Here is an 18,370-nt window from a genome sequence, read left to right as displayed (position 1 = left end):
TATTGAAAAAAATCACTAGTTTTATCATCTTTGATGAATACAAAGGAAAGAGCCTTCATTGTTTGTGAGATCAGAACAAAACAAATTAAAAACCCAAACAGAAAAGTAAATTGCAGGGGGCATATGGGAAAATGTAGTAACATTTCTTGATACTGCAAAGAAGTAGAAGAGGCATCTTAGCAACTTTTAGCAAAATCAACCAATGATTTGAAAGTGCCGCTTCTTTCATCTAATAAACAGACTGTCTAAGGAGATGGAGTAATTCAATGTTCAGACAGCATAGAAAATTGCTAGAAACTGTGTTAGAGGTCTTGCTTAGTTGTTAATTGTTTTTACAAAGGCTGAATGAAGAAAGCACATTATTCTAGAGTGCACTACCCAAGAAAAAACCAAAACCCAAACAATTTACTAGAATAACCTACTCCCATTACCTTACCTAAAACCAATGGCACTGCACAGCAGTCACTAATGCAGTATAACCAAACCCTAGATGTGAAATCCCTTTGTAATATTGTTCAGTCCATTGCTTATTCTTCACATTGTTCCTCTTTATCTGATATAATGTGAATTTGTAAAATCAATTAGACAAAGTCTACTTACATGCATTAGTCATGAATAATTGTGCATATCTCCTGCCTTGATCCTGTTTAGTAAGGAATAAAATTATATTATTGCAAACTTGATATCAGGTTTTCTCCGACTTCTGGAACAGCCTAGAGTTTGGGAGGCTATCACCTCATTATTATGTTTACCTTATCCTCCCCCAGGCCCGAAATCATTCTTTCTATAGTTCAGAAATAGCTTCTATCATAGACGAAGCAGCCAAGGAATCACTGAAAAAGTTTTTCTCCCTGGCCCATGATTATCCTGTAGACTTTACAGGTGTGTAGAGGGAAGAATTCCTTCAGTTTTAGGGCAAGTTGGGTGAAAGAAGATCATGCGTATTTCCCTACTAAAGGGTTGAACTTTCCTGGGGATATCTCTCTGCATTTTAACCCAGGGAAATGTCTCTGAAGTTTCATCTTCAAACCTTCTAGAAGCCCAGAGAACCTAGGGCTTGTGTAAGATGATGGAATTAAAAGCATGTGGGGGTCTTCAGAGATCCCTAGGCCTGTGAGCCAGGTAGTGAAGTACCTGAATGGGCTTTAGGCTAGTGGTTACCTGACCAAGGATCTGAACCAGACGATATCTAGAAGGAACTAATCCCTCCATTTTTTAAAATTAAATTTTGTTTTGTAAATTAACCAAAATCTACCTCAACTGTACCTCTCTTCAAACATAAAAAATGAAGAAAATAAAAGCCCTTGTAATAAATATGTATAGTCAATCAAAACAAATCCCTGCATTTTCCAAATAATAATAATAGCTAACATTTATACAGGACTTACTATGTGCTCGACACTATGCTAAATATTTTCAGATCTCATTTGATACTTATAACAATTCTAGGAAGTAAATGCTATTATTATCACCATTTTGCAGATGAGGAAAATGAGGCAAACAGAGGTTAAGTGACTTGTTTATGGTCACATAGCTGTCTGAGGCCAAATTTGAACTCATGTCTTCCTGGCTCCAGCCCCATCTAGTTCACCATTTGGCTGCCATTTCCAAATATCTGTATGCTTATATATTTAGATAGATACTTAGCTATGTATGTATATATGTGTGTGTGTGTGTGTGTGTGTGTGTGTGTGCGTGTGCGTATGTCTCTGTGTGTATCTGTGTGCACATTTAGGGTTAGCACTTTGATTCATTCACTTCTGTATCAGGTGGTGGGTAGCACATTTTCTTGAGTCCTCTGGAATCATAGTTGGTCATTGTGTTCATCAGAGTTCTTAAATCTTTCAAAGTTAATTTGTTTTTATAATAATGTTGCATAAATTGGTCCTCTGGCTTCACTCACTTCCATCTTTATCAGTTCATACAAATTTTCCTAGAATTTTTTGAAACAATAGTTTAGAACAGGGCTATCCAAAGTGCAACCCACGGGCCGCATGTGCCCCACAGTGGGATTTTATGTGGACCGCCTGTGTTTACTACAAGCATGGAAATTGACACAAATGCTTTAACTAAAGCATTTGTGTCAATTTCTGTGCTTGTGGTGGACACAGGTGGGCCACATGGTGGCGCATCGCCCGTGTTTTGGACAGCCCTGCTTTAGAAGTAACTAGTCTCCAAGGAAGACTTCAGTACCAAAGCAACAGTCTAGAAGTGGCAGTGAGGAGCATGGTGTCTCTGTAGTCCTCTTGCTGGTCTCGTGTATTAGAAGGAATAAGAAAAGGAGCATTTCAATTAATGATGGATGATAAATGGAATATGATGAGATGCAGGATAACTGTATTTTATTACCAATGATATAGGAATTCCATAGGACATAATGAAACAGGAGAGAGGAAGATATGTAGCCTGGAAAGGTAGGACTGAGGTGATAGGGAGAGGTAGTAGGGGGAAGTGATTTTCACCAGACTGGATTCTAGTAGTCCCCCAAACGTAATGTCTTGTTTCCTGCCCTTGCATTCACAGATATTATCCTCTATGCTTCGAATGTAGTTCCTCCATTTCATCTTTTAGCATCCTTATTTTTTTTCAAGGTCCCATTTCAGGTGCCACTTTCTCCATGAATCCTTTCTTGATTCTCTCAGTTGGAAGTTTCCCTCTCCTCAATTTTTCCTAGAACATTGTATCTGGCTCTCATTTGTCATGTCATTCCCTACCTTCTGCTATATTTATCTTTGTACATTTCAACTTCCTTCCAGAAGTAAATCTCCTTGAGGTCAAGGACTGCCTCATTTTTTATCTTTATATTCATAATATCTCATACCTGTATATGTCAAATGATGTTTGTTGAGCTAAATTGAGTGGCAACATTACCCTCTCAATCATCCAAACAACCTCAGAATCAGCTTTGATTCTGACCTCTCCCCCACTCTCAAGATCCAATTTATTATATGCTCTCTATATTTTACCTCTATCACATATATCTCCTCCTTTATACACAGCTCTTCATATTCAATTCAGCCACCCAAGCATCATACTCTTTTAAAGGTATGAAATGTCCCTATGATATCTAAGAATGTTTCTCTCTTATATTCCATTGTGTCTTTTGGGGAGACACTGTTAATGCTTCTAGGGCATATACTGCATTCATGCCTTTGCCCCTAACCACTCATATGCTTAATAGGAGTCTTTCTGAATTCAGAAAGGTATCAAGAAGTAGCAACTCGGCAAAGGTGGAGTCCTTTCCCAAGGGAATTTGCAATGAAGGAGGATTTTCAAACAGGAGAGGCTAGACCTCTTCTACTTTTGAGGGAATCAAAAATGACAGACTTCTATAAATCCTAGGCTATGGGCAGTTTCCCTAGATGGAAGTCCATAAGCACTCCAGCTATAAAAAGAAGTTTCATACTCCAGCTAAAGACAATCTAGTACCCTCCAGTTAAGCCACCGGCTGAAGCAGGAGAAAGACTACCAAAGAACTTGCCCAGGGAGTTTAGCAGATTAATCTACCCCACAAGAACACTGTGCTCTGGAAAGAGCCCAGCAATATAATAACTGCCTAGAACTATGGCCGGAATGACTTGGCCCAGAAGTTGCTAAAGCCCAATTACTGATTCACTCATCCAGCTGAGATGCCACATCTTTCAAGAAACTAGCTCAGATGAACAACATAGCTTCTCATCTATCGCTGTTACCATACCTTATCAGGAATTCATGAGGACCCTTTAAATAAAGGGCATTAAAGTCCTACATTTATAGTATTGTAAGTTGCCTTGTCCATGTGTGTTTTTCACTTTTTTGTTGTTCACTTGTTGCAGTCACATCCAACTCTTCACGATCCCATTTGGTGGTCTTCACTACTATTTTACTCTTTTCCCTATGGACTTCGTATGTATTTGTGGGAAAGAGAACCACAAGTTTTAGAGGGAAATTTAAGAACTATTTCTCTTGCTATGCTATTTGGGTAAATGTCTTTACTAAAGAACTAGGTCTTCTGGCTGATTGTTAAAGAGAAGCATTATCAGCAAGGGCTCATGGGCTACAGGTTAAGAGGATAGCTCCTGACAGGATTATGTGTAAAACCATTGGCAGCTCACCTTTTGGGCATGTAGCTCCAGAACCAGCACGGATTAGGGAGGCAACCTAGAACTGGTGCATTATGTCACTAGCATGGCAAAATGGTCTTTTTATCTTCTATCTATCCTGCCTCCTACCCATCTTTTGACCCAGATGCCCAAGTATTTTCATAATGCACCATATAACATGACGGACCTCTCTTTAAAGCAAAAAAACTTCACTACAGCTACACCTCTTATCAAAGAGTAAACTTTACCATGAAACTTAAGGCTGACTATAAATTGAGCTATAAACTATCTTTCCAGTCTCATCTCATACAACGTTTCATACAAATCAGGAGTAATTATCCTCCTCTACCTTCATCCTGTCCTTTTCTGTCCCTATGCTTTTGTTGGTTCTGTTTTGCTTTACCTAAAAAGGACTCTACTCACCTCCAGTTGAATTTTTTTCATATCTTCATTTTTAAATGCTCACCTGTTCTACTTCCTCCATGAAACTTTACCTGATTCTAGTGATCTTGCCATCTTCAAATATCTCATAGCTCTTAATTGCCTAACTCCTTTTTTCATATTCTGCCTTATCTAACACTTCTACACTTATTGCTTACACACACATATACATATATACATATGTATATATGTGTGTGTGAATATATACATACATATTCACACACACACATCTATCTCTCTTACTAGATAAGCTCATTAGGGTCAAAATATTTATCTTATTTAGGCTTTATTTCTTAAAACAATGTCTCAAACATAGAATGTTCTAAAAAATGTTTGTTGAATTCAACTGAATTTGAAGAGAGACAACATGGTAGAGTAGAAAGAACAGTGGTTCTGAAGACAGTAGACTTGTTTTTAAATCCTGTCTTTGCTTCTTTTTAATTATGTGAACTCCCAGAGCCTCAGTCTTCTTATCTGTAAAAAAAAAGGAGTAAATTGGACTTGATTGCCTCTGGAGTCCATTCTAGCTCTAGATTTATGATCTTATCTATAAAAGTAACCCCTAGGGAGCCTAGGACCTTAATATCACAATAATTTGCCCTGTTTAAAGTTGGGGGCAAAATAATTTTACCTCTTGGAGTTCCTTTCCATTTCAAAATTTTTGATAAGAAGTCTTCCCTAATTTGTGGAAGATTTATCCACTAAATATTAAAAAGGGAATTATCCCAATGTTCTAATCTAATCTAGAGAGGTTTTTTAGAGTTCTGAAATTTTTCACCAAATTTTATTATAAAGGGCACTGAAGCAATAATTTTAACTCAAAATATTATCTAACTTTTCCATTGTCATTCTTTATCTAACATATTTTCATTATTTTGCAAGCCTTGGGCCTCTGATGATCACTCATCACTCTATGATCACTGCTTTTCCCCTTTTTTTTTTCAAATCCAAGTTCATTTTTTTTCTTACTGTTGACTGCTGCTAGGGGACCCTGCACTGTAGTTGCCAGAGGGAGAGAACTGTCCTGTACTCTCCCCATTCCCTAAATAAATGCTTTCTGACCATGTGGATTCATTTTAGATTTATTTATTCTTTGTTTATTTTCACTTGTGTATATATTTGTATGTCGCATGGAAGTCATATTAATAATTGATAATTATATGGCATGTTCAGAAACTCAAAAGAGTTTGAATGAATATTTTAAACTCTAAAAATACCTGAAAAGAAACACACATTCATCTGGAGGTATTCAGAATATGATTTTATATAAAAATTGAAACTGTTTCCTAGTTCAATACTTTATCAAAAATAAAGCAAGGAAAAATGATTCCATATTATCAGAGGATATCAGATTAGGAAGAATCATCATTCTTGTCTAGCAAATATCAGAGCAGGAATTCCCGCTTTAATGTCCCCAGCAACTGTCAGCCTTTGCTTGAAGACCTTTAGGGAAATGTAACTTACTGCCTTCTAAAACAGCCCATTCTATTTTGTTCTTTCTTTAATTTTTAGGGTACTTTCCCTTGTAAAGCCAACTAGGGGGCTCATTGGATAGAGTGCTAGGCCTGTAGTCAAGAATACTCATCTTCCTGAGTTCAATTCTGGCCTCAGACACTTATTTACTATGTGGCCCTGGACAAATCGCTTTACCCTGTTTGCCTCAGTTTCCTCATCTGTGAAATGAACTGGAGAAGGAGATAGCAAATCACTCCAGTATCTGCCAAGAAAACCCAAAATGGGATCATGATGAGTTCAACATGACTGAAAGAAATGATCAACAACAATAACCCCCTTCAATGATCTTAAATTTTTCTCTACAACACTCCATATTGAGAGAAATGATTATTTTTCTCTCATATTAATAGCCAATTATTAAAATTGGGGAAACCTAAGCTTTTTTCTCTGTCTTACCTCCTTCTCCAAAGCCCAGTCTCTTAAGGACAGGGCTGATGGAAGAAAAGATTAACATTCTCCTCTTTCTGGGTACTGCTACTCTACCCACCTAGATCAGACTTCTAATCTAAAATGAATTTCTGCCCATTGTGTTCCACTTAGGCTAATTTGGTTGGAGGTAAATCTTCTGCCTGAGTTGCCCAAGGCTGTGATTGGTCTCAGTAGAGAGGTAATCCCTTTGTCCAAGAGTGACTCTCCCAGCCCCTCATTAGAATAGGTCCCTCTATCATTAATTGTTAACCAATCATACTTGATTACCACCCTCTTGAACACCCACTTTTCCAAGGGCATATCAACTATGAACCCACTTCCACAACTGGTCTTTGGCATTCACGAGTTTCATTGACCCTTTTATTAATAAAATGCTAACAGAATTAATAAAATGATTAGTTACTAGAAGCTATGTGTCTTGAACTTTCTAAATGTCCTCGTTTTATTTAGTGGAGTAAAGTAGAATAAATTAAAAAGGTACTGGACTAGGAGTCAGAGGATCTCAGCTCAATGCCAGATCTGCTACTTATTACCAGTGTGATCTGGGGAAAGTCATTTGATCTCTCTTATACCCAGTTCCCTCATCTGTAAAATGAAAGGATGATCTTTTAGGTCTCTGAAATCTTTATACAACTTTATAAAGCTTTAAGTTTCTTACCAAAAATAAACAAAATCAAAAACCAACCCTTTAATGTGTCTGAATACTACTGTCGTGCCTTCCTCCCTACTCCTGCTTAGTCTAAAGTCATCTCTTTTCCAGACTAAACATTTCAAATTTATTCAATGATTCTTATGTGGGATAGAGTCATCAGTTCCCACATTCTCTTAGTAACCCTCTTCTGGCTATGTTCCAGGCAATAAATATCTTTTCTAATATGTTGAGCCCAAGACTGAACTCAATACTTGGGTATCAGTCTGTCCATGGAAAAATATAGCCATATTATACACTTCACTATGCACAGCTTACTTCTATTCATGTATGCTAAAATGATTGACGAGGTACGGTACAGTGAATAGAGGGAAAGACTGGGTTCAGTTCCTACCTCTGACACATACTAACTGTGTGATCCTGAATAAACCACGTACATTTTCTATTCCTCAGGCAATACTCTAAGTCTTGAAATTGAAATTGAAATTGAAAGTATCGGTAGAGGGAATTTCCTTACCAGGAGCTCCCTATACCAGTGAAATAAATTATGTGTCTAGACTACCCTCATCCACCTATCAAAAATCCTGCATTAGTCTTTTGAAATATTATGTTACACATTTGACACATATATTGTTTGAAGTCTATCTAAAACCCTTAGGTCTTTTGCAAAAGAGTTGTCCAGCTAGGTTTGCTTTCCCCTATACCTATTCAATTGATTTTTTAACTCAAGTGCATGGCTTTGACTACATCCTCATTGAATTAATCTCATTAAATTGTGGTTCATTATTCTATCTTGTCATGGTCTTATTTTGGTTTCTGAATCTAACATTCAGTTTGTTAGTTTTCCTTCTCATCTATGTGTTTTCTGAAAATTTTATAAGCTTGGTTTCATCTTAATTATTAATAAATGTGTGAAACTAATAAGGCTGAAGATAGATCTCTGGGTCACTCTTACACCACCTTCCAATTGGATACCTAGCTATTAATAGCTACACTTAGTGCCTAATAACTCAACCTAGTCTGAATCTACCTAAGTGTCCTGTCTTCTAGCCCCATTATCTCTTTCTTTTTTTTTTTTTCATATTGAAAATAAAGCTTTATAAATGTTCACTCCAAATCAAGTATCCTTAGTTTCTGTTGAAGTTAACACCCTAACGAAGGTAATTACACTAGTTCTAATCCCAAAGTCATTTCCATGGTGTATCAAGAGATATGAGGTCAACAAGAATCCCTCAGGGTAAATGAAACCATTTACAACAAACAGATTGAGTAGGACACATGATTCCTGCTGCTAACTGCCTCTGAGGTCCTAATGTCAAGGTCACTACAAACATTCAAAATGACATCACTATTATAGAAAATACTATTAACTACTGAGTCATTTCTCCAGTTATCAAAAGAGGAGGGGGGAGGAGACAACAGAGCGGGGAGTGGAGAATGATGGGGGGCATAAAGTACAGTGTGGCATTTGGATTCCATCTGGTCAAGTGCCAAGTTCACCAATAGCCAAGGCAGGGACAATTCCGTTTCAGCTTGTGCCAGCCCTGTTGGAATCGAAGAGCACGATCCTCCAAAAAAGTCTCTTCTGTTTGTTAGTTGTTCCAGAATGGTCAATGAGCTATAACTGAATGAGCAAGAGGAAATAATCCTGAATTTTATGTGGGAATACACCTATCAGTGATTACACCATTGCTAACAGTCTCCTTTACCTTCTATTTGTGGACAACTCAATTAACCTAAGACTTCAGTATGCACCCCTCTTCATCTATTTGTGGTTAGGGGAAAAAAAACACTAACAAGACACAGTCTTCTCCAAAGGATATTTTTGTCCAAATCTTTTTTTAAAAAAGCTTGCAAATGTCTTGGGATTTAACCAAGGATTAAATGTTATTCAAAAGATGGTAACATCAACGTATTATGAATTCTTAACCTTCTCCCCATTTCTTCCAGGGCACCTGGAATCCCGGGCAAATCTTTAGATGCTCATCCAGTGGAATCGCTGGCATGTGCCAGCTGTTACAGAAAGTATTTCACAGTGGCAGCTGAGAACCAGGAGAATTTATCTCCTGCTCAGACCTCTGCCCTGAGGCTGCTGGAGAAATAGCAAATCTAGCTCTTGACCTGGGACAAGGCTATGTGACTTGCATGGATCATATCCAAAACATTAAACTATAAGAAAATGCAAATGCTGCCACGCCTCCCCCACCACCACCACCTTGACCTCCACTTTTAAGAGTATAAACACATGAAGACATCTGAAATCATTTTTCATCAACCAAAACCAATGTGTACAGACATGCATGCACACGCATGCACATACACAAAGATTCCCTTTCTGCGTGCGTGTATATGTGTGCGCGCGCACACGCGTGTGCGTGTGTCTCCTCTGAATGTAACAAAGTCTCAAGGTGAAGCATGGAAGAGATCAAGGTGGTGGCTGCGTGGAAGGGCCAAGAACTAATCCAAGGAGTATGTGGCCAGCCACAAAAGTGGTTGCAGGATCCGTAACACAGTGTTGTCCGTTTCCAAGGCGGAGTTGCTGTTATTCCCTGTAAGTTTAATTTCTCTTAAGAACAAAAACCAAAACCAAAAGCCATTTGAGGAAAAGCCACGGTGGGGGAGGGGAGGGTGTCACGCAGCCGAACGCCGGCGGATCACAAAGAGCCCTCGCTGAAGCTGCCCCAGGTAGATCCTCATCTTTGTGCTGTCACTCGTCTTCCGAACCCAGATCTCATTGGCACCAACAGAACTGATCACACCTGATCTTGGTGTTCTCTTTTGACTCCAGATAGATAGCTTGGCTCTTGTGGTACCATCTTTTATCATAGTAGAGTTTGCCATCTTCTATCCGAGCTTCGAACCGCTGGGCAGGGGACTCTGCAGGTGTAGAAGGGAGATGCTCTGGAGAAGAGGGAGATGCTGGTCTCTTGGGTGATTTAAGCTTATTTAACGTCCTGAGGTCCTCCATGATTTGTTCGTCTGTTAACAAATAGTTCAGCTGGGCAGGGGCAGGTTTCCTCCTCTTGTCTGGGATTGGAACTGGATCATTCGGCCGCCGCCTCAATTTTCTTGTCATGATAGGCTTCACTTCCATGGAATCTCCTGTCAGCTCCATGGTCAGCTTCTCATTTTCAATCATCTTCTTCTTTTCCTCAAGCTCGGCAATCAGGTTCTCCTTTAGCTCCACCTTCTTGTCCTCAAACTCCTTCACAGCAGCCTTCTTCTCCTTATAATGTAATTCCTCTCCACCTGTTCTGTTTCCAGCTGAAGGAAAAGTTCTGCATTTCGTATCCTTTCTTTGTACTGCTGGTCCAGTTTTTTCATCCTTTTCTGATATTCTTGTAATGTACCTTCCTGCAGTTGTTGTAATTGTCTCTTCAGAGATGCCAATTTGTCCTGATACATCTGTTCCTTCATTTCAACATAATCCTCCTCATCGTGCTTTGCCAGGTCAGTTTCACTAGCATCCTCAGTATCTTCGTCGGACTCGCGGCCGCGGCAACTCCGCTCGTCGTCCTCGGCGCTCTCCAGCTCCTCCTCCTCCTCCGGGCAGTACTCCGGTGCGGGTGGCGCTCCGGCCGGGGCCGGAGCCAGCAGCCCGGCCGCACTCATGACGCCGCCGCCCGGGCCTGGGGCTGCGGGAGGTGTCGGCCTCGGGCTCAGAGTTGCCGAGGAAGCCCAGGAAGCGGCCGCCTTGGCCTCGGCCGCCACCTCCGCCGCCTTCAAGCTCCGCCCATTATCTCTTTCTTATTCACAAAGATGGGACAAAAGATTCTGACAAATTCTTTTCTGATATTTATGTATCACATTCATTACGTTCCCTTGGTCTACTAGCCTACTATTCCCCCACTCCACACAAATAATGTAGCAAGGGTTGTTCTTGATGAAATCATGTTGATTCTTAATAATAATTATTTCCTTTTCCAACTGCTGACCAAACCACTTCTTAACAACAACAACAACAGAATAGAATTTTGCCAATAATCAGAGTCAAGCTCACTGGCATCTGGTATATATCCCACTTCTTTATCTTTTTTGGACAGAGGGAAAAATAGTTATACTTCTCTAGTTTTGTAGCCCATCTCCCATTATCTACAATCTTTCAAAGATCACACTAACAGTGGCCCAGCAATCTCATTCACCAGCTTTTTTTTAGTGCCCTGGCATGTAGGTCACCAACACCTTTTTATTTGGACTCATTCAGAGCAGGTAGGCATTTGCTTACTATCTCTTCACAATCATTGAGTTTTATCTCCCTTTTCAATATTTTTTCTTATGTCTTTTCTAATCTAAAGGTCATTTTCCTTGGCAAAGACACAGGATCAAAATAATAGATGAATGGTTCTGTCCTCTTCCATTATTATCATCTATTCTAGCACCAATATAATCCACCTAATTTGATGGCTCTGCTTTTCCACAGTATAAATTTAAAAAAAAAACATCTCCCCTTTTTTTGTTTCCCTAAGCATCCATTATTAACCTCAGCATTGGATGAATATTAACTCTCATGAAATATTCTTCTAAGATGGTGTCAGTCTTTTATATTCATTCCCAGTCATCTACCCTTCCAGTTTCTATGCATATTTTTATTTTTAATTTGTGGAATAAAACAAGCATTTTTCATAACATAGTACAATACAAAAAGGTGATTGCATATGAAAGTTCAAATCTATTATGCATAACTTGCTATTTCTTTCAAATATATGTCAAAATTTTCATGCATTTTTTTCTTTTTTTCTCTTCCCCCTCATTAGATATAAATGGGTGTGTGTTTGTATGTGCACATGTTTTATATATATATAATATATGTATATATAATATTTTATATATATATATAATTATTCTATATATACTTTGATTTATTAGTTCCCATCTGGATGCACATAGAATCTTTCTTCATATGTCTTTTATAGTTAATTTGGGTATTTATAATAAAATAATACTTATTTTCTCAAAGTTCTCAAAATAATATTGCTGTTACTGTATACAATGTTCTCTTGGTTCTGCTCATTTCATTCTTCATTATTTCATGCAAGTCTTTCCATATTTTTCTAAAATCATTGAGCTCATCATTTCTTATAGTACAATAGTTTTCCATCAGAATCATATACAAAAATTTGTTCAATTGTTCCTCAATTGATGGGCATCCCTCCAATTTCCAGTTCTTTGTCACCACAAAGAAAGTTGCTATAAACATTTTAGGACATAAAAGTTCTTTTCCTTTTCCCATAATCATCTTTGGAAATAGACCAAGTAGTGGTATTTCTGGGTCAAAGGTTGGACAGGTAGTTTAATAACTCTTTGGGCATGATTCTAGGTTGCTCTCCAAAATGGTTGGATCATTTCATAATTCCACAAGCAATGAATTAATGTCCCAATTTTTCCACATCCTCTCCAACATTTTTAACTTTCCCCTTTTATCATTTTAGCCAGTTTAGTAGGTGTAAAATGATATCTCAAGATAGTTTTAATGTACATTTCTCTAATCAATAATGAATTAGAGCATTTTATATGACTATAATTTTTTCATATGTTTTTACAAATATACTATGAATGATGAACTCCCCATTCAATCGCATCATTCTTGTTTGATAGTTCCTTCTGTTCTTATCAGAATTATGTGTCTTTGTCCCATAAGAATTTCACTTTTTTCTCTTGATCACATTTCTCAGCTACTGTATTGTCACTTCTTTACTGCAGGGTATCCTCTTCTAGTAGGCCGTGAGCAGAGTTCTAATTATTTGTAGTGTTCTTTCCTTTCTTTTGATGTCACATTAGCTTGCACCATTGCCTTTAATTGGCAATTAGCAGATACATGCTTTGGAATCTAAATTGTTCTGGTTTAAGTTCTGTCCTCAGAGGCAAATGGTGATAATCATTTAGTGTCCAGTTTTTATTCAATCCAAACAAGTTCTTTGGGTCCAAATGTGGTAGCAAAAACTTTTCTTATCCATGGTACATTACAAAAGAGCCAGGTTTGTATGAACTGGATTTGGGCTTGAAGGGGCCTCAGTAATTATACTCTTTATTTCTATTTCTTTGCCGACATCTCCAAAGAGAATTAAAAATTTGTGATATGTCTCTCTAAGTGTCTTTACCTCCTTTGCAAGCTCTGAAGGTAATAAAATATTGAATTTGGTTTTACTTAATCTGACAAAAATGCAAAGAATTTTCACTTGATGTCCAATAACCCACCTTTGTTGAGCCTCCCCAGGAAACTATACAGTCTTTCAGGCTTATAGTATTATATCAACCTATTGCAACACACACACATACACACACACACACACACACACACACACACACATACACACATCTCAGAATTAATGGGAGTCAAACAAAGCTTCTTGCAGCCCTCTGCCTCCCTAGGGACCATCCATCAGATGGATTATAGCCCACTGATATTGCATATACTTGCATACTTATTTGATATCTTCTGCAATGGAATGTAAACTCCATTAGGAAAGAGACTTTCACTTCTGTTTTGTATCTCCAGCATCTAGCAAGTACTGGTCAGACAGCAGACATTTAATACATTCTTCATAATTGATTAATTAATTTGAAGTCCTGCCCTAGGTAAACCTTCCCCCTGATGATCCCTCTCCAAGAGGGAAGAGTTTGGGATTGCTAAGAGTCAAGCAATCCTATAGTTCATATGTCTCATAATGCCAGCAAAGATAAAGGTCTCAGGTGCTCTTCCAAGTTATGGTTCCCTGCTGTGTTGATATCCTTCTTCCTCTTTCCTTCCCTGACTGGTTATGACTTCTTTTCACTTTCCATGCCTCTAACTATGAACTAGTTTCTGTCTGATTTAGTCTGTCTCTCTAGCCAGTGTTTCCTCTTCTTCTAGAGGGTGCTATATGTTTACCTGGATGTTACCGTAACATTAGATATGCAGAGCTGTCAGGAAGGAACTGAGGCCATATTTGTGTCTAGACACTGCTATATCTCTCCATCTCCGGGTTTCCCATGTTAATTTATAACACCTTTCCAGACACAAACCATCAGTTTGTGAGCTAGCCAGGAACTAGAATTGGTGTCAGAGCAGTTATCATCAGTGGAACAATGAAGACTCAGGACAAGGGAAATCCACATGTCATATAGGGCATTCATCCCTTGTCAAGGAGAGGTGGCCCATTTACCTCACTGCAGCATATGATCAAGTGTGAGAAAACTACAGCTGGGCAGGGTATTAAACAGGCTCTGTACAATGCTTATTAACTTCAAAGGAAGAAGACAGGCTGGTGGCACAGACTGGCAGTAGGCTAGAGTGGAGCTTTGATGAGACCTGATCAGTTAGTGAGACTGGTGCAAAGAAGTCTATGGCTTGGGGAGCAATCTGTATATGTGGAGGTTTCTCTTCTGGGAAATCAGCTTAAGCCTAGTCAGGAGGGAGAAAGAAAAGAAACACGTATTTGTGAAGTCCCTACTGTCTGCCAAGCTACGTACTTTACAAATAGTATCTTGTTTGATCCTCACAGCAATCCAGGGACATAGGTGCTATTATTATCTCCATTTTGCTGAGACAGACAGCTAAAATGACTCACCCAATGAGTAAGTGTCTGGATCCAGAATATAATTCAAGTTTTCTATACTTCAGGCTCAGTGCTCTATCCACTGCACCACCTAACTTCTGTGGGAATGTTAAGAGCATCTACAATCTGTCATGTAGCCCACAACGATATGCTTCCTTCTATACCTCCCTCCCTTCCCTCTCTCCACCCAATACACTGCTTGGGTAACAGCATGTAGCTAATCAACTAGGATCTAGATGTCAGATAAACTCCCTCTCCTAATACCCAGGTCTAAACCACTATTATCTTAGAAATGGTTATGTAGAGTTGACTTATACAAGATAATGATAATAGTTTTGGATGAGAGAGGTTGGCCTTTGAAAGAAGGATCTGGACCATTTGCTTCTCACAATTAGGGTTAGGGTAATATATATCTGTCCATCTCTATCTGTTTGTCTGTCTCTGTCTCTCTGTTTCTCTGTCTCTCTCTGTCTCTCTTTGCATCTGTCTCTGTGTCTCTGTCTGCCTCTCTCTCTCTCTCTCTCTCTCTCTCTCTCTCTCTCTCTCTCTCTATCTCTCTGTCTCTCTCTCTCTCTCTGTGTCTGTGTCTCTGTCTGTCTCTGTCTCTGTCTCTCCATCCCTGGTAAGCCACACATGCATGGCCTAATTAGCCCCTACTTAGAAAGAATAAATATTTAAAATACAAAGTTATTGAGTGATACATCTTTTTTTTCATGGCTAGAATCCTGTGAAATTTTTTAAAGCTTTCTAAACTTCTTGTTCCTACTTCTCCTTCCATTCTTCATCCCCTTGCAATCTGGCCTGGACTTCAAAATTTAACTGAAACTACACTCTGCCAGGTTATCAATAATCTCTTGATTAGTTACTCTCTTGCTGAATTTTTATGCTTCTTGATCTCTTTCTAGTATTGTCTACCTCATCTGCTTGAATAATCACTCTGCTCTTCCCAAAACTTTCTTGATAATATTCATTACTGGTTCTATTTCTATATGTAAAACTGCTTTTTAATCTTTTAATGGGTCGTCGTCCGTGTTCTACCTTCTAATTATGGGTACTCACTTTGTCCTCGGCCTTTTTCTCCTTTCACTCTGGTGGCTTTCTTCATGTTCTCATCAGTTCCCATGAGTTCAATTATGATCTCTTTCAGATGTCTTCCAAGTGTATGTATGCAGCCATAACCTCTTTCCTGAATGCCAGACCTTCATTATTAACTTTCTATTGAACATCTCCATCTCCATATACCATAGAAATCCTGAACTCAACATGTCCAAATCTCAGTCAGCATCTTTCCTCCTCTTCCATTACAACCTAACAAGACTCCACATTTCCCTATTTCTGTTGAACACACCATTATCTTTCTAGTCACCCAAGTCTGTAAGTTAGGTGTCATCCTTAACTTTTCACTGTCTCACCTGCTATATCCAATTGATTATCGAGTCTTATTCAGTGTACCTCTACAATATCATTCACATCTGACCTCTCCTTTCATTCATATGGTCACCACTATTGTTTAGTTTCCTATCACTAATCATCTAGATTATTACAAGAACCTAGTATTGTCTTAAATATGTTTTGGACTTAATAAATACCTATAAATAATTATTGTTTTGTACTATAAACTATCAGATGATGCAAAGAAAGAATGTTGCCCATTATACCAGGGGCTTGGGTCTTTACCCTTCTTCCCTCAATGAAGGCACTTTTCTTGCCATGTATTCCATGTTTAAAAATTCTTAGTTAAACCTTTGAAAGGCAGAACACTCTACATCCATCCATCTATCCATCTAATCTATCTATGCGTATATCTATGCCTACATATACACTACATCTATAGCTATATTTAGATGTATCTATCTCTTACATGAATAACTATTCTCGAATCAAGATAAAGAGTTGTAAAAACTAAGAGATTAGGTACTCTTATATGAAAAATACTAGAGGATACATATGAAATTTAACCTAGTAATTATTACATATCCCCACAAGTCCAAATTTCTATTTTTTTCTGGCCCAGGTTTTTTTTGGAGGAAGGAGTGAACAAATGGATAATAGTGTGAACTGGTTCACATTATAAAAACATTTGAGACTTTTTCATTGAGTTTGAGTTACTGTTCCATTTTTAAAAAATCTTCTACTCCACAGACTGTGGGATTTCTTTTTTTAAAAGCACATTCCATTTATAGACAAGATATGTTAAAAATCCTGTTAAAGTAATTTTGAAAAAGAAATCTTATATGTTCTATACTATCCAGAGATATGAATTGAAATCTTTCTAGCAATCATATATTATAAGAATGTTAGTGCATTTCACAGCATTTGACAACTTAATAGCTAAGTTGATAGATCACTGGCCTTGGAGTCAGGGAAACTTGATGTCAAATTCTGCCTTAGACAGTTAATAGCTGTGTGACCTCAGGCAAATTATTTAAGTGCTGTTTGCATTAGTTTTCCCAACTATAAAATGAAGATAATTATAGCATCTACCTCATAGGGTTGTTGTGCAGATCAAATAAGATAATAATTTTCAAGCTCTTAGCACTGTGCCTGGTACATAGTAAGCATCATGTAAATGTTATTATCATTATTACTACTACTACATAAATATTATTAGTAGTATTTATTACTATTACTATATAAATTATTTCCTAACTCACTAATTAACAAAAAATCCTTAGGGCACCTGATAGAGTTGGTTGTACCTGTCTCCAGAAGAAAAAAAGAGGGAAGCTATGTTCTCCCTTTTAAAAATGATGATGACTATTTCCCATCAAATTAAAATATTTTCTTTATCTATTCATGGATTTCTTTGCAAAACCTCTGAATTACATTTATTATTAATTTCTCTAGCCTACAGAAAATGGCATTAGAGGCATCCATGACATTTAGCAGGCATGCGGACCAACAATGGCAATGGGAAGAAGACCTTATTCAGAGTTATCACTCTTTATACACAATTCTAGTTGAGATAGTTGAGGTAACTGACCTCTTCTTTGAGGTATACCCTTTAGAAAATTGACCTTCCACACAAATGTTGTTATTAATAAATGATCAAAGTCTCACATTTGAACAATATTAATATTCTTCTAATTATTTGGACTAGCTCCAGGATTCCAATGTCACATTTAATACTCTGTGGACTTTACATGACATCTCTGTCTAATTCTGCCTGACATATGCTTTTCATATCTTGAAATCAGTCAAGGAAAAACAGGAATGAGAAAGAACATATGGACTCTATGAGTGTTACAGTGGTAATTCTGCAATATGAAAATTACCAGGGGGAGGCCTCTAGTATATTGGATGGATGTTCTATAGAATGTTTATGGACAGATATGAAGAGTAATTGCACAGATGGAGAAGACATCTCAGATTTCTTGCCTATATCAGTAAAGGGACTACTCATACGAATAGAACTATGCATCCATCAAAATATCAAAGTATCTTGAAACTCTATGTATGTTTTTCATTTATTAAGAAATTCCAATAAGAAACTAAAAATAGATGGGGTAAATTTCTTTTTATTCTAATAATTAATGTACAAAGTTGCCATGTGTTTAAATAAAAAGCATTTCACACTGAGTGTTTCATTTTTTCAACAAATGTTTCTTAGAGTAATCTCTTGGCTATCACTGGTGTGGGGAGACTGGGATAACAACAGTCTAGTGTATTGCTGGGGGAAAATGTGACAACTTGGTTATTAAAAAGGCTTTTAAGCCTTT

General features: G+C 37.8%; 1 protein-coding gene across 1 annotated transcript; it reads right to left on the bottom strand.

Annotated features, from left to right (window-relative positions):
- Nucleotides 1–8,201: 8,201 nt before the first annotated feature.
- Nucleotides 8,202–10,816, bottom strand: LOC118832337 (sin3 histone deacetylase corepressor complex component SDS3-like). Its single transcript, XM_036739989.1, is given in 3 exon segments — nucleotides 8,202–9,871; nucleotides 9,873–10,345; nucleotides 10,348–10,816. Coding segments are annotated over 3 exon segments (978 nt in total). The 5' UTR covers nucleotides 10,729–10,816; the 3' UTR covers nucleotides 8,202–9,747.
- Nucleotides 10,817–18,370: the final 7,554 nt, after the last annotated feature.

The sequence above is a fragment of the Trichosurus vulpecula genome, chromosome 1, assembly GCF_011100635.1.
Source record: "Trichosurus vulpecula isolate mTriVul1 chromosome 1, mTriVul1.pri, whole genome shotgun sequence".
NCBI classification, from domain to species: Eukaryota; Metazoa; Chordata; class Mammalia; order Diprotodontia; family Phalangeridae; genus Trichosurus; species Trichosurus vulpecula.
The sequence above is the reverse complement of the archived record's forward strand: the minus strand, read 5'-3'. Positions and strand labels throughout refer to the sequence as shown.